Raw genomic sequence first — 15,931 nt, 5'->3', positions numbered from 1 at the left:
GGTTACCGTGCGGAGAAAATCACTCTAAATTAATTGCACTTATCGCGGATTAATTGCACCTCGTCACGCGTAGCCAGCATTAACGTTGGGTCTCCATAGGTAGCCGTGTATTTGTGATTTATTCAGTTGCGTGGCGGAACTTGACGGTTTCCATCACGGCGGAATATCGGTTTTGTCAATCTAAGCTCCGCTTGTCGAAAGTGATGTAATACCAAAGTTGTCATGCCGTCGAATGTGTATAATGATGTTTGCTCAAAATTTACACAAGCACTTTCCTTAAATTCTTTATTCTATTTTCTTAGAAATAAATAACACGGTTAATATTTTGATAAATACACTTTATGTATTGCTTTTTATAAGGATTATTTGAATTTGTACAGTGGCTACATTTGTGGTTATATCAAATCAGGTTTAAACCATAAGAACCTAAAAATATGCACAATTATAATTAATAATAATAAAGTGCATCTGTACCGAATTTTATAATTTCGCAGAGCTATGTTTCCGGATTGATGAATCGAATAGTATGAATTTTTGATGGCAAGTCGCTTTAAAAACCTTAAAATTTGAAGTTGGTTAGACGCCCGTGAAGATTAATGACCACGGGTTACCATTCGCATTGAAATTTGTAACTTTATGCGTGTATATACTTTTGTATATGAACCGGAGATGTTATATGATGTCTTATAATAGCGGAACAAAGTGAGCAGAATCGATTCTAACTAATATTTTTATTTGTTGCCAAAAAGTTGCCAAAGAAAAAAATTGGTTGCTCTGTTATTTTTTTTTTAAATTGATGTTACGCTGGAGGAAGATTAAGTTAGCGTGGCAATACACTTATAAAAATAAAATTACACATAACAACAATCTAAGAATTTGTTGCTCACAAAATATTCGGGTTTCGAATTTGTTGCTTGCAAAATAAGTGTAAAAAACAGCGGGCAATCTCAGCGTGCACAGTTTCAAGAATAAACTACGAGAAAAAAATTATTGCTCGCTTAAAATTTGGTACTGGCGTATTGTCTGAATTTGTTGCTGACAAAATATCCAGGTTCCGAATTTGTTGCTTGCAAAATAAGTAAAAATGAAAAAATCTATCTGCATGCTGATTTCCCGCTGTTTTTTACACTTATTTTTCAAGCAACAAATTCGACATTCCAATATTTTATCAGCAACAAATTCATACGCCAGTTGCCAGTACCAAATTTAAGCGAGCAACAATTTTTTTCTAATAGTTTATTCTTAATACTGTGCACGCTGAGATTTCCCGCTGTTTTTTACACTTGTTTTGCAAGCAACAAATTCGAAACTCGGATATTTTGTGAGCAACAAATTAGCAACAAATTCTTACATTGTTGTTGTGTGTAATTTTATTTTTATAAGTGTATTGTCACGCTAACTTAATCTTTCTTTAGCGTAACATCCATTAAAAAAAAAAAGATAGAGCAACAAATTTCTTTCTTTGGCAACTTTTTAGCAACAAATAAAAATATTAGTTAGAATCAATTCTGTTCACTTTGTTCCGCTAATTTATAAGACATCGTTATATGATTTCTACTAAAACTGGTGGTTTCTTCAAGCATTTCAAATCTATAAAGTTTGAAGCCGTAAGATTGCACATAAAAATTTATGATAACGTGCAAACTTCCAACCAGAAATTTATAACTTTCGATGAACATGCGTGTGTATGCGTAAGTAGATTTTAAAAAGACTTGATAACTTTGTGTTTTATATTTATACATTTATATGAAATTTCCCCTCAAATTGCATCATTATACATATATTAGATTTGACAGTATATGATAATTATTTTGTTTTAAATGTTATATATATGTATGTATATGTATATATATGTAATTATTTTATTAGTATGATTCTATGTACGTACACACATATACACACATACACGTGTAACTATGCTGATATGATAATTTTATAAAATATGAACAATAATATCGTAGGGTACATTTTTCGGGAGCCTAATCAAGTTATTTTGAGTATAGTATAAAATTGAATAACTATCATGTATCTAAATCGCGTTCGAAGAGGTAATTACTATCTACACGCAAATCAGACATCTATCTTAGCGACTATACATAAAATATCTTTATTAACCGAAAAATTTTGATATTTACCACGGAATCGAATCTCGCTTTAATTCGATAATCGTTTTTTATAAATGGGAAATTATACGTATATAATATTACAATATAAATATATAAATATAAATATATACAGATACATATACAATATTCATATAACTGATTTTAAGTCATTCTAGTCGATAATAAAAATCTCTGTTAATTTAATTATGTAGATTATTTATTAATTATTTATTTGTTTGAGAAATAATTTAACAATAAGTGTTATTACATAGATTTAAATAATAGACATAAAATTATTGAATGTTCTAAATATCTAAATAAATCGTATATGTATAATTTAATTTTTTTCAATTTTGCAATATTTTGCGAATTGATTATCTTTTGCGATATTAATAAATTTATTGATTAAATCGGCTAGTCATTAGCATTAAAAAAGATAACCGAGGTTTGCTTATTGGATCATAAACTCATTAGCCCAAAAAAGCGAAATTTAATTCGATCGTTATGCGCTACGAAGAACTTAGAGTTAGTAAGCAGTTATAACAAAGGAGTAGCATAAACTCTTCCTAAAAGTTGATAACTTTATTACGATATTCTGAGAGGCTCGGAAAGAATTCTCTGATGCGAAAGTTTAACAATTTCTCGTGCTTTTGGCGCGTATTTTAACTTTCTCTTTCTGTCATCCGCAACAAATTTCGCACTTCTCTCTTTCTCTCTTAGATTTGTCGTATTCTACTCTTTTCACGTACATATATACACATATATTTTATTTTTCTAAATCTTCTCTGGAATACATGGCATAAATACCAACGTATATACATTTATATCCAATAAAGGTTTTGATTCTCTGATGTAGTTGAAAGTTACACGTCTTTTGTGTTCGTATTTATGCAAGGGTCTAAGCGTAAAGTAAACTATCAATATAAATTTTCGTAATACCTCTATTTATAATTAATTGAAAAAAAAGGAACGACTTTTTATATATATATATATATATATATATATATATATATATATATGACTATTACGACATTGAATACATTTTTTCTAGAAATTAAAATTCAATATTCTAACAATAAATAATAATAATAATATTTATAGACGTAGAGAACTTAATACAATATAACATAGAGAACTTAAAATAATTTTTGTTAATTATATTTGTTGATATTTCTTAATGTACAATTTTTTAATGTACAATGTATAAATTTCAAGGAAATATTTTTGAGAAAGAAACTTTTGAAAAAAAGTAATTACTGTAATTAGTCAACCATGGATCCCATATATTGGATGCTGCTGGTAACATTACTCGATATAATGGCGGCCAGAATTCGTTTACAAAAGTTACAACAAAATCATCTAAAAATAAAAATTAATATCTAACAAAGTAAATTAATATCAAATTCCAATATAAATGTAATTAATAAATGTAATCATATATATTTACGCAAGTAATTATTTTCGTTTATGATATTTTGTTTAAAAAGTCGCAAAATAAATAAATATATTAAATTATAAAATAAGATAAAATAAAATTTTATTTTAACGTATATATAAAATAATAAATACTTTTACTTCTATAATTTTTTTAAAATTAATAACTTGATTTTTTTACTTGTGACTTTATTACGTTAATATATATAATTTGTAATATATTTTTGTTTAATTTTTTTGAAAAAATAAGATTTTAACATTATATTTTTCAATTACACACACACACACACACGCGCGCGCGCGCGTATATAAATAAAATTATTAATTAAGTAAAACTATTTTATGTTTAATCATTTTTAATTGTATACACATTTAAAAAATTATAGATTTATTAGTTTTTAAGAATTTTTTTTTGAACTTTTATTAAATTGTAAACAAAGTACATGTGTATAAATAATTACTTATAAATAAACATATGTATTTGCATCATAAATTATGTATTTTACTCGAATAATTTGACATTTATACTATATAAAATAATAAAAGAATGATTTTATAATTAAATTAATTTATATTTAAATTACATTTATATTAATTTAATACTTACTAAATCCTTTGTTGTCTTGAAACAAATCAAAATGTGCTTTAAACTTTTCAATTGATGGCAGTTGATGAAAATGTTCTACAATCCATGTATCATTTACTACATGTCCTATTAAATCCCACGTTGATCTGACATCATGAGTAGTTAAGTTAAATGGTCCTGTTAAATTATAATATAATAATATAAATATAGAATATAAATATTTTTTCAAATAAAATAAATATTAAAATAAAATAACTATCTGAATAATACTTTTTTTAATGACTAAATTATAGAACAATGATTATTAAGTTTATAACTAATCTTTGAGCATCTAGTAGCAAGTATATGGGAGATATGGCTAACAAAATAAATAATATTTTTGTATTTTTGCTCACGCAGTCCATATAAATATCGTACCTTGACCATTAATTCTGAAAGTACTTAGACCACCATCCATTTTTACAACACCTTCTATGAATAGTTTTGGTATAAATGTGTCAATTTCTAAACGAAAAACATCATCAAGAAAGTGTGTTCTGATATCACTGAAACGAGTCTCCGACATACCGACAGCACTGATATTCGACAAAATAACTTCTCCATGTATCTCGCCTGAGTTAATTATAATTTTACCGTATTTATAAACTAAAGGATCCAAAGATGGAAAATCAAATTCTGGGATTCCTACGAAGATGAATAAGGCAATATTATTATTTACATTTTTAAGTGATTTGATTAAGGAAACTTTAACCTTTTTTGTTAAATAAAAATTGAATAATTTATATATTTATGGAAGTTAATTTATTGTTAACTGATTAATATTTTATTGCTGATATCACACAGTAATATAATATTGTGAATATAGCATATACATTTTATTTAAAAGATCACAGGGTGTCTGATAATTATTGATACAATTAAGAGGTTGATACAGGTTAGAGTAAAACTAAATAGAAAAGTTTTGTACGATTTTACGACTTTCACAATAGTTAATGATATATTATTTTATAAAAATTTGCGAATTAGCGTGCATTTACGCGATTTGATAATAAGAGCTCATTATTTACTATTTCTTAGCGCGCGGCGAGTTAGTGAAAGGAGCAACAGCAGTAGCTATGCGCGAGTGAAACACCATGAAACTGTGGCTATTCCGAAAGTCACTGTCAATACTGAAAATCTATAGTTTGTGTAACATAAATTATTATTACTATTTGGCAGTGATTTTCGAAAGGCAGCCATCATTTGCGCTCTTTCCACTTTCGCCACGTGCCAAAAAACCATAAACGCTGGGCTATTTTTATCGCTATGAAAACGCATATTGAATGGCTTCATGAATTAATTTCTCATTAAATACCAAAATTACAAAAATAGTACAGAACTTCCTTGTCTACTTTATTTCATTTATCCAAGCGTTGTGTCAATAATTATTAGACACTTTGCTTAAATTAAAATAATAAAAAGCTTATAAATTTTTAATGAGAATACCTGCGACAAATCGTGGCCATGCTTCGTCTAAAGAACGTTTCAAACATGTAGAATAATTAGCTGAATCTCGTCTACAGGTAGTAATAGCTAAAGTAAACATAGAATTAAATTAATTAGTGTTAAAAGTATAAAAATGCATAAATAATTTAATGGAAAAATATCAAAATATAATTAGAAAAATTATTTTCTACAAGTACAAATTATCAAATATAAAATTCAATATAAATTTAATATAAATTATGTTTGTATTGAACATGAAAAAATGATTTTTTACTCTTTTTAATGTAGTAAAAAATGTTAATATTTATTCATGATTCATAATTCATGCAACTTGCAAGCACTTTAGAAACTATTACTTATAAAAATTAACAAAAATTAGTTGTACCTAATTTTTGAAAGTGTTATTATCACGCATAAAGAATTATTAAAGAAGTCTTACGAAGGGTATGTTTTTGGGCTGAGGCTAATCCAAATATTACAACGCTGAATGCACCGAGTGCGTAGAATAACATGTTGATCGTTTAGTATCTTGACGAATAATTCAACGGGATTACGAATGGGGAGCTTTATATAATTTTAGCTCTCAAGGTGTCAAGGCAAGCAACATATTTGTACGAAAGCGAAATTGCGCACGACTCGCGTATACATGCATAGACACATTCATACATGCGCAAACATATGCGTAACACGTGACTCAAGTCTACGGACTCAAACATTGTTACACATCGGCTCGGGGTGTGGCATTCTCTGAGCCATTTAACAACAAAAAAGGATGAAGGTCGAAGACAAAAATCGTCCTCCAAAAACAGCTACCGTAAATAGGTAATCGTAAATTAAAAATGGTTTCAATATGGCAGCTATGAATTAGAAATGTAAGGACAAATTTCGTAAAACTTGGTACATAGTTGTTTTAATTATTAATAGCAAGAATTATAATAATAAAATAATAAAAAAGTACATAGTTTTAATAAGTTTACTAGCAAAAGTATATAGTTTTAAATATATAGTTTGCTATGTCTATATCTTTAGTTCCAGGTAATGCTGAGAACGATATTTGAAAGATATCCTTATTAAAACTATCATCTATTATCAAACTATCAAAATATATCAAAAAATGTGCAGATCTTTATTATAGTAATAAATTATCCGTATTTAAAAAAAAATTTATTGCAATTGGTTGAAAATTCAGTCGATTGGCTATAAAAAGCGACTTTGTGCCCATTGTGCGGCGATCGTCTTTCCGCTATTGTCTCTTGGCCAAGGTCCGTCGATGAACGAGATGGCGCTAAGTAAGGTCTTTGCCATCGACTTAAAGCATGGATTGTGCCATGCTTATTTTATTCATATGAGAAATTGAGTTCAGAAAAAAGAGTGAGAGCAAGTGGCCGCTATACAGCTCTATCTTCTTTTCTTTCTACTAGGAAAAGATAGATATTGACCGACAGTTGTGTCATCTTTCTTCCACAGTTGGACTCGCTTTCGATTCGCGTTGCGCAATCCATGTTCTATGTCTATGGTCTTTGCACTCATTTCAATCTGCTTGGGTGAAAAATGGTGACTTGATCAATTAAAAGCTGTAATTTACACACACACACACACACACACACCAAAAATGTATACACACAGTAATAACTACAGATATGATCATGTTACAACGCTCATTAATACAAACTCACTGAATAAAAAATAGCTGACCATGAGAAGACCTTACTTAATGCAATCTCGTCCATTGACGGACCTTGCTCCTGGCTCGGTGATGTTGACCGATGAAATGTTTCATCGCCTATCCACCAATGGGAAAATTTATGAAATAAAGAACTGGAATGTGGATCGCTGTCGTTAAGAAAATTTCGACGGTCACTGCCGTTATTCGATTTGTAGAATTACCTGAAAACGGACGCGATTTAAAATTATGTAAAGTCTTACCAAGTAAACATGTTGATCGTGTTTAGAATTCCCACAATAGTTATACCAGATATATCTACATATATTCACTTATATTTACTTGTAAAATCTAACACCATTAGTGGTAAAAAAAATCTTAAATTCCCTGTATATATTTATACAATTGTTAACTTTTCTTAAATAAAGAAGACATAATCTAGTAAAAATAAAAATAAATAGTTTATTTTTTGGGAATGAATAAAACTGTCATACTTTTATCATTAATTCTGAATATTTTTAGAGTATTATTTGTTTTCACGATACTTCATGAACGCTTTTGGTATTCATGAATCAATTTCCAAACAAAAAACGTTGCATTAAGGAAATGCGTTTTTAAATCAGTAAACGAATCTTCAATAAATTGAAGCAAGTGACATTTGAAAAAAAATTATTTCTGCACACAAGTTATCAGAATTAAAGGTAATCTTACCCTTTTTGTGAAATAATAGATCCAAAGGTGGAAGTCAAATTCTGGAAGTCCTACCAAGAGAAATAAGTTAACATTAGTGTCCATGTTTTAAATTAAAACTAGATAAATTTTTATTTTTTTTTATATTGTTTTAAATAGAGTTGAAATATTTTGTAAATTTATATAAATTACTTTACTGTAACTGTTACTGTTACTGATGATTTGTCTAAATTTTCTAATATTGCAGAAATGTAATTGTATGTATTAATAAATACATTTTATTTACAAAATAAATTGGAAAGATTAAAATTTTTAACTTAAAAAATGTACCTTTAATAAATTGTTCCATATTTCCTCTAAAACATGTTTTAAGTAGGCGGAATAATCAGCTAGCTGATTAATGCTTGCAGGTATAATATGTTACAGCTAAAAATAGAATTAAAAGTGAAATAAAATAGAGTAGTATTAAAAATATAAAAATGCAGTAACATTGTTGACATAAAAAATTTTTAATATAATTTAGAACATAATTATTATTTGTCAAGTGCATGCACGTTATCCCCTATTTATATTGCGAGAAGGAAATTTTTATTTAGTCTTTTTTTCTAATTTATTTAATAATGTTAATTTTGTAATTCACAGTTCTCTGAATTGATGAGCACATCTATTATGATCCACAAATATAAATGAGAAGAATACTTGCTTAGGAAAAGCTTGGAGTTGAAACTAAATGCAACAAATGATTAAATATCTTAATGAAACTATATAATCGCAAATGATTACAATTTGTATTAGAATATTTTTTTATTTGTATACTTATTACTTTAACAATATATTATACATTTCTTGAAATCATTTTTATGTCAACTTTGTAGCAATTTAGTTTTTTATGTAAAAACCGATTAGGATGAAGTGCAAATATGCAATAAGTACTATTCCTAAGATTACACACGGAGAGAATTTTCTCTTAAAATTTACCCTCATGATCTGGTAATTATGGGATAATGTGTGATCTCGAGGAATCTTGCTATACCTTTTAATTAAATTTACTAAAAAGTATAGTAAAATTTCTTAAGGTCACACATTATCCCACAATTACCAGAGATTTTAAGGGTAAATTTTAAGAGAAAATTCTCTCCGTGCGTATATTAACAAGGAATACTTAAAAAAAACTTACGATGCATTTATTTTCCAGTTACGGATAATCCAAATGCTCCAATGCTGAATATACTAATTACATAAAATAATATGTTCCTCTTTATTTAATAGTCGTGGGAATAATTCGATTGGTTATGAATCGATTGGATGTTGAATCTTATATAATTTTTGTTCTAAAGGCTTTTTAAACAGAAAAATTACATTGTATGCATATTAACCCATATTAAATAGTCGCTGAAATAGGAAAACGAAATGAACTCCAATTATTTTTAAAACGCCAATACGCAGCGCTTTTATATGTTTTTTTATACTTTAATTTTACTGACAAAATTGTATTTTAATTCTTTTCTTTTAGAAGACAATTATGAACTTAAAATTGAGATTATATATATAATTATATTCCATTTCACACCAATTACGTAACTGAAAAAAACACTTCACTGACTACAGATTAAAAGATATACATAATGTAAAAACAAAATAAAAAATTAATTTTTGTTTTGAAATATATGTATGTTTAATATTTAAAGTGTTGAAAAACATAGGAATGAATAATAAGAGTATTCTGTTCGCAAGATCACTTCTGTATTTATCAAATCGCTCGAAACTTCTCTCTTGTCTCTGCGATATTTCTATCAACTTATAAATTAACCCCCTCTTTAACCTTTTAAGGGGATGTTGAATCTGTTTTGTTTTACTGATTATTTTGATATTATTTTCAATTCATTAATCTTTTAATTGTATTTACAGAATTAAAAATTCTCCACAATTAAAGTATAAACGGTAACATAATGCGCACGTAAAAATTTTATACAAAAAACAAAAACTTTTAATATGATTTACAAATAAAAAATTTTGGGGGTTTTTTGTATAAAATTCTTACATCCGCATTATGTTACCGTCTGTACTTTAATTGTGGAGAAGGATTTTTAATTCTGTAAATAGAATTAAAAGGATTTTTAATTCTGTAAATAGAATTAAAACATTAATGAATTGGAAATGATCAAAATAATTGGTAAAACAAGACAGGTTCAGCATCTTCTTAATTCTAATGACTTCTCGAAGGATGTCAAAATCAAAATAATAAATTTAAATAAATGCATCTATGATATATACGTATACTATAATTTTTCTACATCATTAACATATATGATTGTCATATTTTCGCTACACGTGCAGCAATCTTTGATCGATGATTTAGCAAAGCTGGAGACATATAAACATACAAGTAATGATAAAATTTTTTAAACGTTTTTGTTTCTATTTATTTAAAAATAATAAATTTTAAGGATACATTATTTTTGATTACTCTTGTGGATCAGTAATGGTAAAAATTAAAAACCAACTTAAAAATAAAAAACTTAAAAATAAAAAAACATGTATATGTTAAGCCAAATTATTTTGTGCAAAATTATTTTGTAACTATAATATCAAGAAATGGTACTTTTTAACTTTGATAAGCTAATATATTGCATTTTTGGCTGTATATTTTATGTGCTGTATATTTAATGCTGTTAAATTTGTTGAGACATATGCAAAAAAATTAAAATAATTATTACGGACATTCTTACTTGACGACATTTGAGAAACGACATTAAAGAAATTTACTACAGCCAGTGTTCATACCTATTTGTCAAGACTGATTAATTAAATAATATCTTGAGATAGAACGTGACTCTGTAATTGATTTATCACATATTGAGATAACGAGCAGGTGATGTTTTTTATTTAATATTATTTTATGATATGTAAACGGCGAATTAGGTAATTCGCCGTTTACATATTATGAAATAATATTAAATAAGAAACATTTTTATACCAATAACAATCGAGCACCTAGTATTTAATAGTTTACTTTTGTTAGTTCGACGTTTAAAAAAAAAGCGGTGGCTAAACCGAACGAGCACTTAATTCATCGTTTACATATCTTGAAATAATGTTAAATAAGAAACATTTTTATACCAATAACAACCGAGCACATAATTTTTTAACAGCAGTTTACTCTTGGTAGCTTGTCGCGCTACCGATGTTTAAGTTGAAGCGATGACTAAACTGAGCACCTAATTAGCCACCGCTTCAATTTAAATGTCGATCTAACAAGAGTAAACTGCTATTAAAAAATTAGATGCTTGGTTGTTATTAGTATAAACATGTTTTTTATTTAATATTATTTCTGCCAAACTGTACGAGCATTAAATTTTTGAATACAGCACCAAATTAGCACTTAATTAGCACTAAATTTTTTTATGGGTGAAAGTTTTTATCGTTGGTGGGGGATTTAATTTAACAGGGGTTTTGTGTTTTTAAAGATAAATGTTTACGAATTTAGTATTTTTACACTGAGAAAACTGAGAAAAAAAATCGTTAATTTAACTAAAGCTTAATTTTAATTTGATATTTCTTTATTTCAAGTTTTTTTATATTTTAATCAAATATGAAGATATCTTGAATAAAAGTTGAAATAATTTATGTATTTAAGTTAAATGCATAAATATTTGAATTAAAGAAATTTAATTAAGTTAAAATTAAATTTAAACAATTTAATATTTAATATTAATTTATTGTTTGATGTGTAAAATAATTTGTTATGAATTATAAGTCAATGTTATAAAAATATTTTTGAGAATGATAATTTCGAAAAGACCTTATTAGCAAAGTCAATTAACATTGAGTCCAACAAGTTGGACGTGAAGGGCCACATCTCTCGATATAATATAGGCCAATATTCATTTACAAAACTTAATACAAGATTATCTGAAATTAAAAATATATTAAAAATTGATAACAATGTCAATGAAAAACCAAAATAAACGCAATATAAATATAAATAGTTTGATAAGTATCTTTGTGTTGTAATATTATGTTAAAAAGGAAATAGACATAATAAATAAAAATATTGGAAAATAAATGGTAATAAAATTTTAACTTATAAAAACTAATATGCCTTGAATTCTCTTCTATTTTAAAAATTAATATTATTATCTCGTTATTATGATTTATTACTTAATATAAACGCATTTTAAAAGTTTGATGAATATATTGTTTATATTTAGGTTTCTAAAGAAATTTTTTTACAAAAAATTAAAGTTCTAATTTTTGAATTATGCAAGAATATTTCCATTTATCACAGTAATTTATAATATATTATTTCTAATCGTGTATATGTGTGTATACCACGCACGCGCACGTATATCCTTCCCCCTAATTATTAGTATTTAGTTGATTTAGACGAACTTTCATTAAAGTTATGAGATTTGTACATTTAAGCAGTAAATTAAATGTAAGTCCTTATTTAATTTATGATTAAAAATTACCAATAATTCGAGTTATTTGACTTACTAAGTTGTTTGTCTTGAAATAAATCAAAATACACTTTGAGTGCTTCAAGTGATGGCATGATACGGAAATATTCTACTAAAAATGTATCGTTTATTATATGTCCTTTTAAACCACATGTTGCTTTGATATTATTGATAGTTGCATTCATGTAACCTGGTTAAAAAATGATAATAATTATATAAATGTAGAATATGTTTTAATGATAGAAGAATAATTCAAAAAATTGTTTATTTGCCTATTTCTACTTGAATTGTGTTAAAAGATCTTAATTATGTTCTTAAAAATTGCTAAATTATAACACAATAATTATTTTATTTTATTTTATTAAATACATTTATAAATATGTAATATATATGTATACATATATACACACACATGAACTGTTAAATTTACAAAACTGTTATAGTTATTTTCTTATAATCCTTTTAATAATCTTAATTATTTTAGTGATGTAACAAAATAGATTTTGCTTTTTTTTGTAAAATGAATGTATAGTGTAATATTTTACACATATACATACACATGTAAATGTTCATCTTATTATTGTAATTATATTATAAATGGGGACATTTCTAACAAAACAAATGGTTTTTTTTTATGTATAAAATTTATTATCATACCTTCACCAACAATTCTAAATACACTTAGAGAACCATTTATTTTTAAGAGATTCTCTGCAAACAGTTTTGGTATTTGTGTGTCAATTTCCAAACGGAAAATATTATTAGGAAGAAAGTGCGTCTTTAAAGCACTAAAACTGGTCTTTGACAAACCAAAGCAAGTAAAATTTGAAAAAATTACTTCTGCTTGTAACTTATCAGCATTATATACAATTTTACCATTTCTATAAAATAATGGATCCAAAGGTGGAAGGCCAAATTTTGGAAGTCCTATATCAAAGAAATAAACTAATGTTGGTACTTATATTTCAATGATTTGATTAAAGAAATTTTTATCATCTCTTGTTTTATATAAACTCTAAAGTTTTTATAAGTTATTTTTATTGTTGATTAATTTTAGTAATATTTCTAATATTGCAGTAATATAATTGTGTAAAATTATATAATTTATTTATAATATAACAAAATAAAAAAATTATGATAATAAAAATCAAATATACCTTTAACAACTTGTGGCCATGCCGTTTCTAAAGCTTGTTTTAAACAGACATGATAATCATCTGAATCTTGCTTGCAAGAAGATAAAGCTAAATTGAAATAGAAGCAGATAAAGTAGTAATAAAGTAGTAAAAATATAGAAATATAGAAATGTAATAATTGTTTTAGTGCGCGTTGATAAGGGAACGTTTATTTCAGAATTAATTTAGGATTTAATTTTTTTTTGTCATAAGTCACATGTACATTATCAGATGTTTTTTTCCAAACATGCAAAGAGAAAATTTTATATTAAAAATTATTATAGTACATAGTAATAAGCCTGGACTAAAGAAGAAATTATGAAAATGTTTACTGTACCCAGTAAAAAACATTTTATTTTTGTATTAAAATTTTCCAGTGTAGAATATTTTAATTTAAATTTCTAACATAGTTTTGTGTTAAATCTTTAAGTTAAATTTCTAACATAGTTGTTTGTTAATTTAATATATTAGTATTATGTTATTTAGACTTTTACATGTTAAATAAAGACTATTTTTAAGAGTTAAAATGACATAATGTATGTGTAAATACATGACATGAATTCTTGATTACATATTTTGAATGTTAAAGTGAACAGAAGAAAAATTATGCTTCTTTTTGTTGACGTAACACTGACGAAAATCAAACAATAGAAAACAATAATCTCTTCATGACTAATAACATAAGAAATATGTCATAATATAATGTTTGATATAAAATTTTCTGTGTGTGTGTGTGTGTGTGTGAAAATTTTTTCTTTATTTTTTTTATTTCTAAAATAATAAAGAGTGTTCCACATATGATTCGTAATTTGTGATACTCGCCATTTGTAGAAAAACTATAACTCAAAAATATACATAAAAGCATTATTACAAAAACATGAAATAAATGTTTGATAAAATAAATATACATCTTTTTTTTATAATAACATGTTTAAGGAATGTAACAATGAAATATTTAAATATTTTACAAAAAATCTTACAATAATTGTACTGCATTGTATTAAACTATTTTTTTATTTGTTGTACGTTGATTGGAAAAATACATTTATTTTTTGTTTAAAATTATTTTCATGTCAACTTAATATTAATTTTGTATTATAAATTACATATATGAATAAAATAATTGATATATTTAAATTAAAGATAATCATATTTTTAAAAAGAACATATTTCTGACAAAGCACTTACGAAACTCAGATTCTCCACTTGATAATCCAAAGATCGCAATGCTGAATATACTAAGTACATAAAATAACATGTTCTCTGTTTCGTATACTTGCTAATAATTAGATAAATTATAAATGATCTGCGTTTTATAACATCTACTCTCAAGGTCTTGTATTAAGTGATTCTGACACATGTAGATATAAACACGAAACAAAAACTTTAGACATATAATTATTTATACACATTTTTTACAGTAATTTTAGTTTAATAAATGCAATAAGTAAGCAGGTATTAGCATAATAAGTACATATATAAATTACTTTTTTTAAATTAGTATTAGTAAGTTTGTACTTGTATATGTAAATGCGTAATATTTCTGAGAGAGAAAAATAATATTAAAAGGTAATTATTTACTTTAAATAAGTGAACAGATATTAATATGTTGATAAATGTAATTAAGCATTTTTTATAAGTTAGTAAGTACGTATAAAAAACATGAGGGGTGAGAGAGGAGAGAGGAGAAGAGAGAGAGAGGAGAGAGAGAGAGAGAGAGAGAGGAGAGAGAAGGAGAGAGAGAGAGAGCGAGGCAGAGAGAGGGCGAGGCGGATGAGAGGGGAGAGAGAGAGAGAGAGAGAGAGAGAGAGAGGAGAGACGAGAGAGAGAGGAGAGAGAGAGAGAAGAGGAGAGAGCTGAGAGCGAGGAGAGAGAGAGAGAGAGAGAGAGAGGAGGTAGGGAGAGAGGCGAGAGAGAGTAGGCGACCGGGAGAAGAACGGTGATAGACGGGAGCGCCGGGGAGAGACCGGGAGAGGGGGCTGGGAGAGACGGGAAGAGACCGGGAGAGACGGGGAGAGACCGGGAGAGACGGGGAGAGACCGGGAGAGACGGGGAGAGACCGGGAGAGACGGGGAGAGACTGGGAGTGACGGGGAGAGACGGAGAGAGACCGGGAGAGATCGGGAGAGACGTGGACAGACCGAGTGAGATGGGGAGAGACGGAGAGAGACGGGGAGAGACATAATATAAATGTATATTGTAAAGTTGTCTAGTTATATTTCTCGAAATATATTTTTGCACGTCCGCGAAATATACCAAACAGGTATACGTATGCGTGTGTTTACAAGCTATATACAGATTACTATTTAATTATTTAATTTATATAAATATTTA

General features: G+C 27.0%; 2 protein-coding genes across 3 annotated transcripts; both read right to left on the bottom strand.

Moving 5' to 3' along the window:
• Positions 1–3,287: 3,287 nt before the first annotated feature.
• LOC105830084 lies at positions 3,288–6,475 on the bottom strand. The gene is made up of 5 exons (XM_012669235.3): positions 6,050–6,475; positions 5,611–5,697; positions 4,543–4,809; positions 4,147–4,302; positions 3,288–3,464 (listed from the first exon to the last, which is right to left on the bottom strand). Exons 1-5 carry the CDS (start codon positions 6,120–6,122, stop codon positions 3,316–3,318), a joined length of 732 nt encoding a protein of 243 aa, XP_012524689.1. The 5' UTR covers positions 6,123–6,475; the 3' UTR covers positions 3,288–3,315.
• Positions 6,476–7,348: 873 nt separating this feature from the next.
• On the bottom strand, positions 7,349–15,115 carry LOC105830086. 2 transcript variants are annotated; one of them, XR_001138538.3, is made up of 8 exons: positions 14,787–15,115; positions 13,581–13,667; positions 13,081–13,350; positions 12,461–12,613; positions 9,141–9,301; positions 8,294–8,389; positions 7,985–8,034; positions 7,349–7,497 (listed from the first exon to the last, which is right to left on the bottom strand). XR_001138538.3 is itself a non-coding variant. In XM_012669236.3 (5 exons), exons 1-5 carry the CDS (start codon positions 14,854–14,856, stop codon positions 11,727–11,729), a joined length of 729 nt encoding a protein of 242 aa, XP_012524690.1. In that variant the 5' UTR covers positions 14,857–15,115; the 3' UTR covers positions 11,679–11,726. The 2 variants fall into 2 exon arrangements, 1 of the variants encoding a protein (XP_012524690.1); XM_012669236.3 differs by lacking the exons at positions 7,349–7,497; positions 7,985–8,034; positions 8,294–8,389; positions 9,141–9,301 and adding an exon at positions 11,679–11,875.
• Between the last annotated feature and the right edge of the window lie 816 nt (positions 15,116–15,931).

Source organism: Monomorium pharaonis, chromosome 6 (genome assembly GCF_013373865.1).
Source record: "Monomorium pharaonis isolate MP-MQ-018 chromosome 6, ASM1337386v2, whole genome shotgun sequence".
Taxonomy (NCBI): domain Eukaryota; kingdom Metazoa; phylum Arthropoda; class Insecta; order Hymenoptera; family Formicidae; genus Monomorium; species Monomorium pharaonis.
The sequence above is the reverse complement of the archived record's forward strand: the minus strand, read 5'-3'. Positions and strand labels throughout refer to the sequence as shown.

What these genes read in the sequence shown, in the direction of transcription:
- LOC105830086 (XM_012669236.3), bottom strand. Translation starts at nt 14,856, where the DNA reads ATGTTATTTTATGTACTTAGTATATTCAGCATTGCGATCTTTGGATTA. An exon ending in ATGGCCACAAGTTGTTAAAG is followed by an intron (nt 13,351 to 13,580) that starts GTATATTTGATT and finishes TCTTTGATATAG; the next exon opens with GACTTCCAAAATTTGGCCTT. An exon ending in ATTTAGAATTGTTGGTGAAG is followed by an intron (nt 12,614 to 13,080) that starts GTATGATAATAA and finishes TTTTTTAACCAG; the next exon opens with GTTACATGAATGCAACTATC.
- LOC105830084 (XM_012669235.3), bottom strand. Translation starts at nt 6,122, where the DNA reads ATGTTATTCTACGCACTCGGTGCATTCAGCGTTGTAATATTTGGATTA. An exon ending in TTTCAGAATTAATGGTCAAG is followed by an intron (nt 4,303 to 4,542) that starts GTACGATATTTA and finishes ATAATTTAACAG; the next exon opens with GACCATTTAACTTAACTACT. An exon ending in TCAAGACAACAAAGGATTTA is followed by an intron (nt 3,465 to 4,146) that starts GTAAGTATTAAA and finishes TTTTATTTTTAG; the next exon opens with ATGATTTTGTTGTAACTTTT.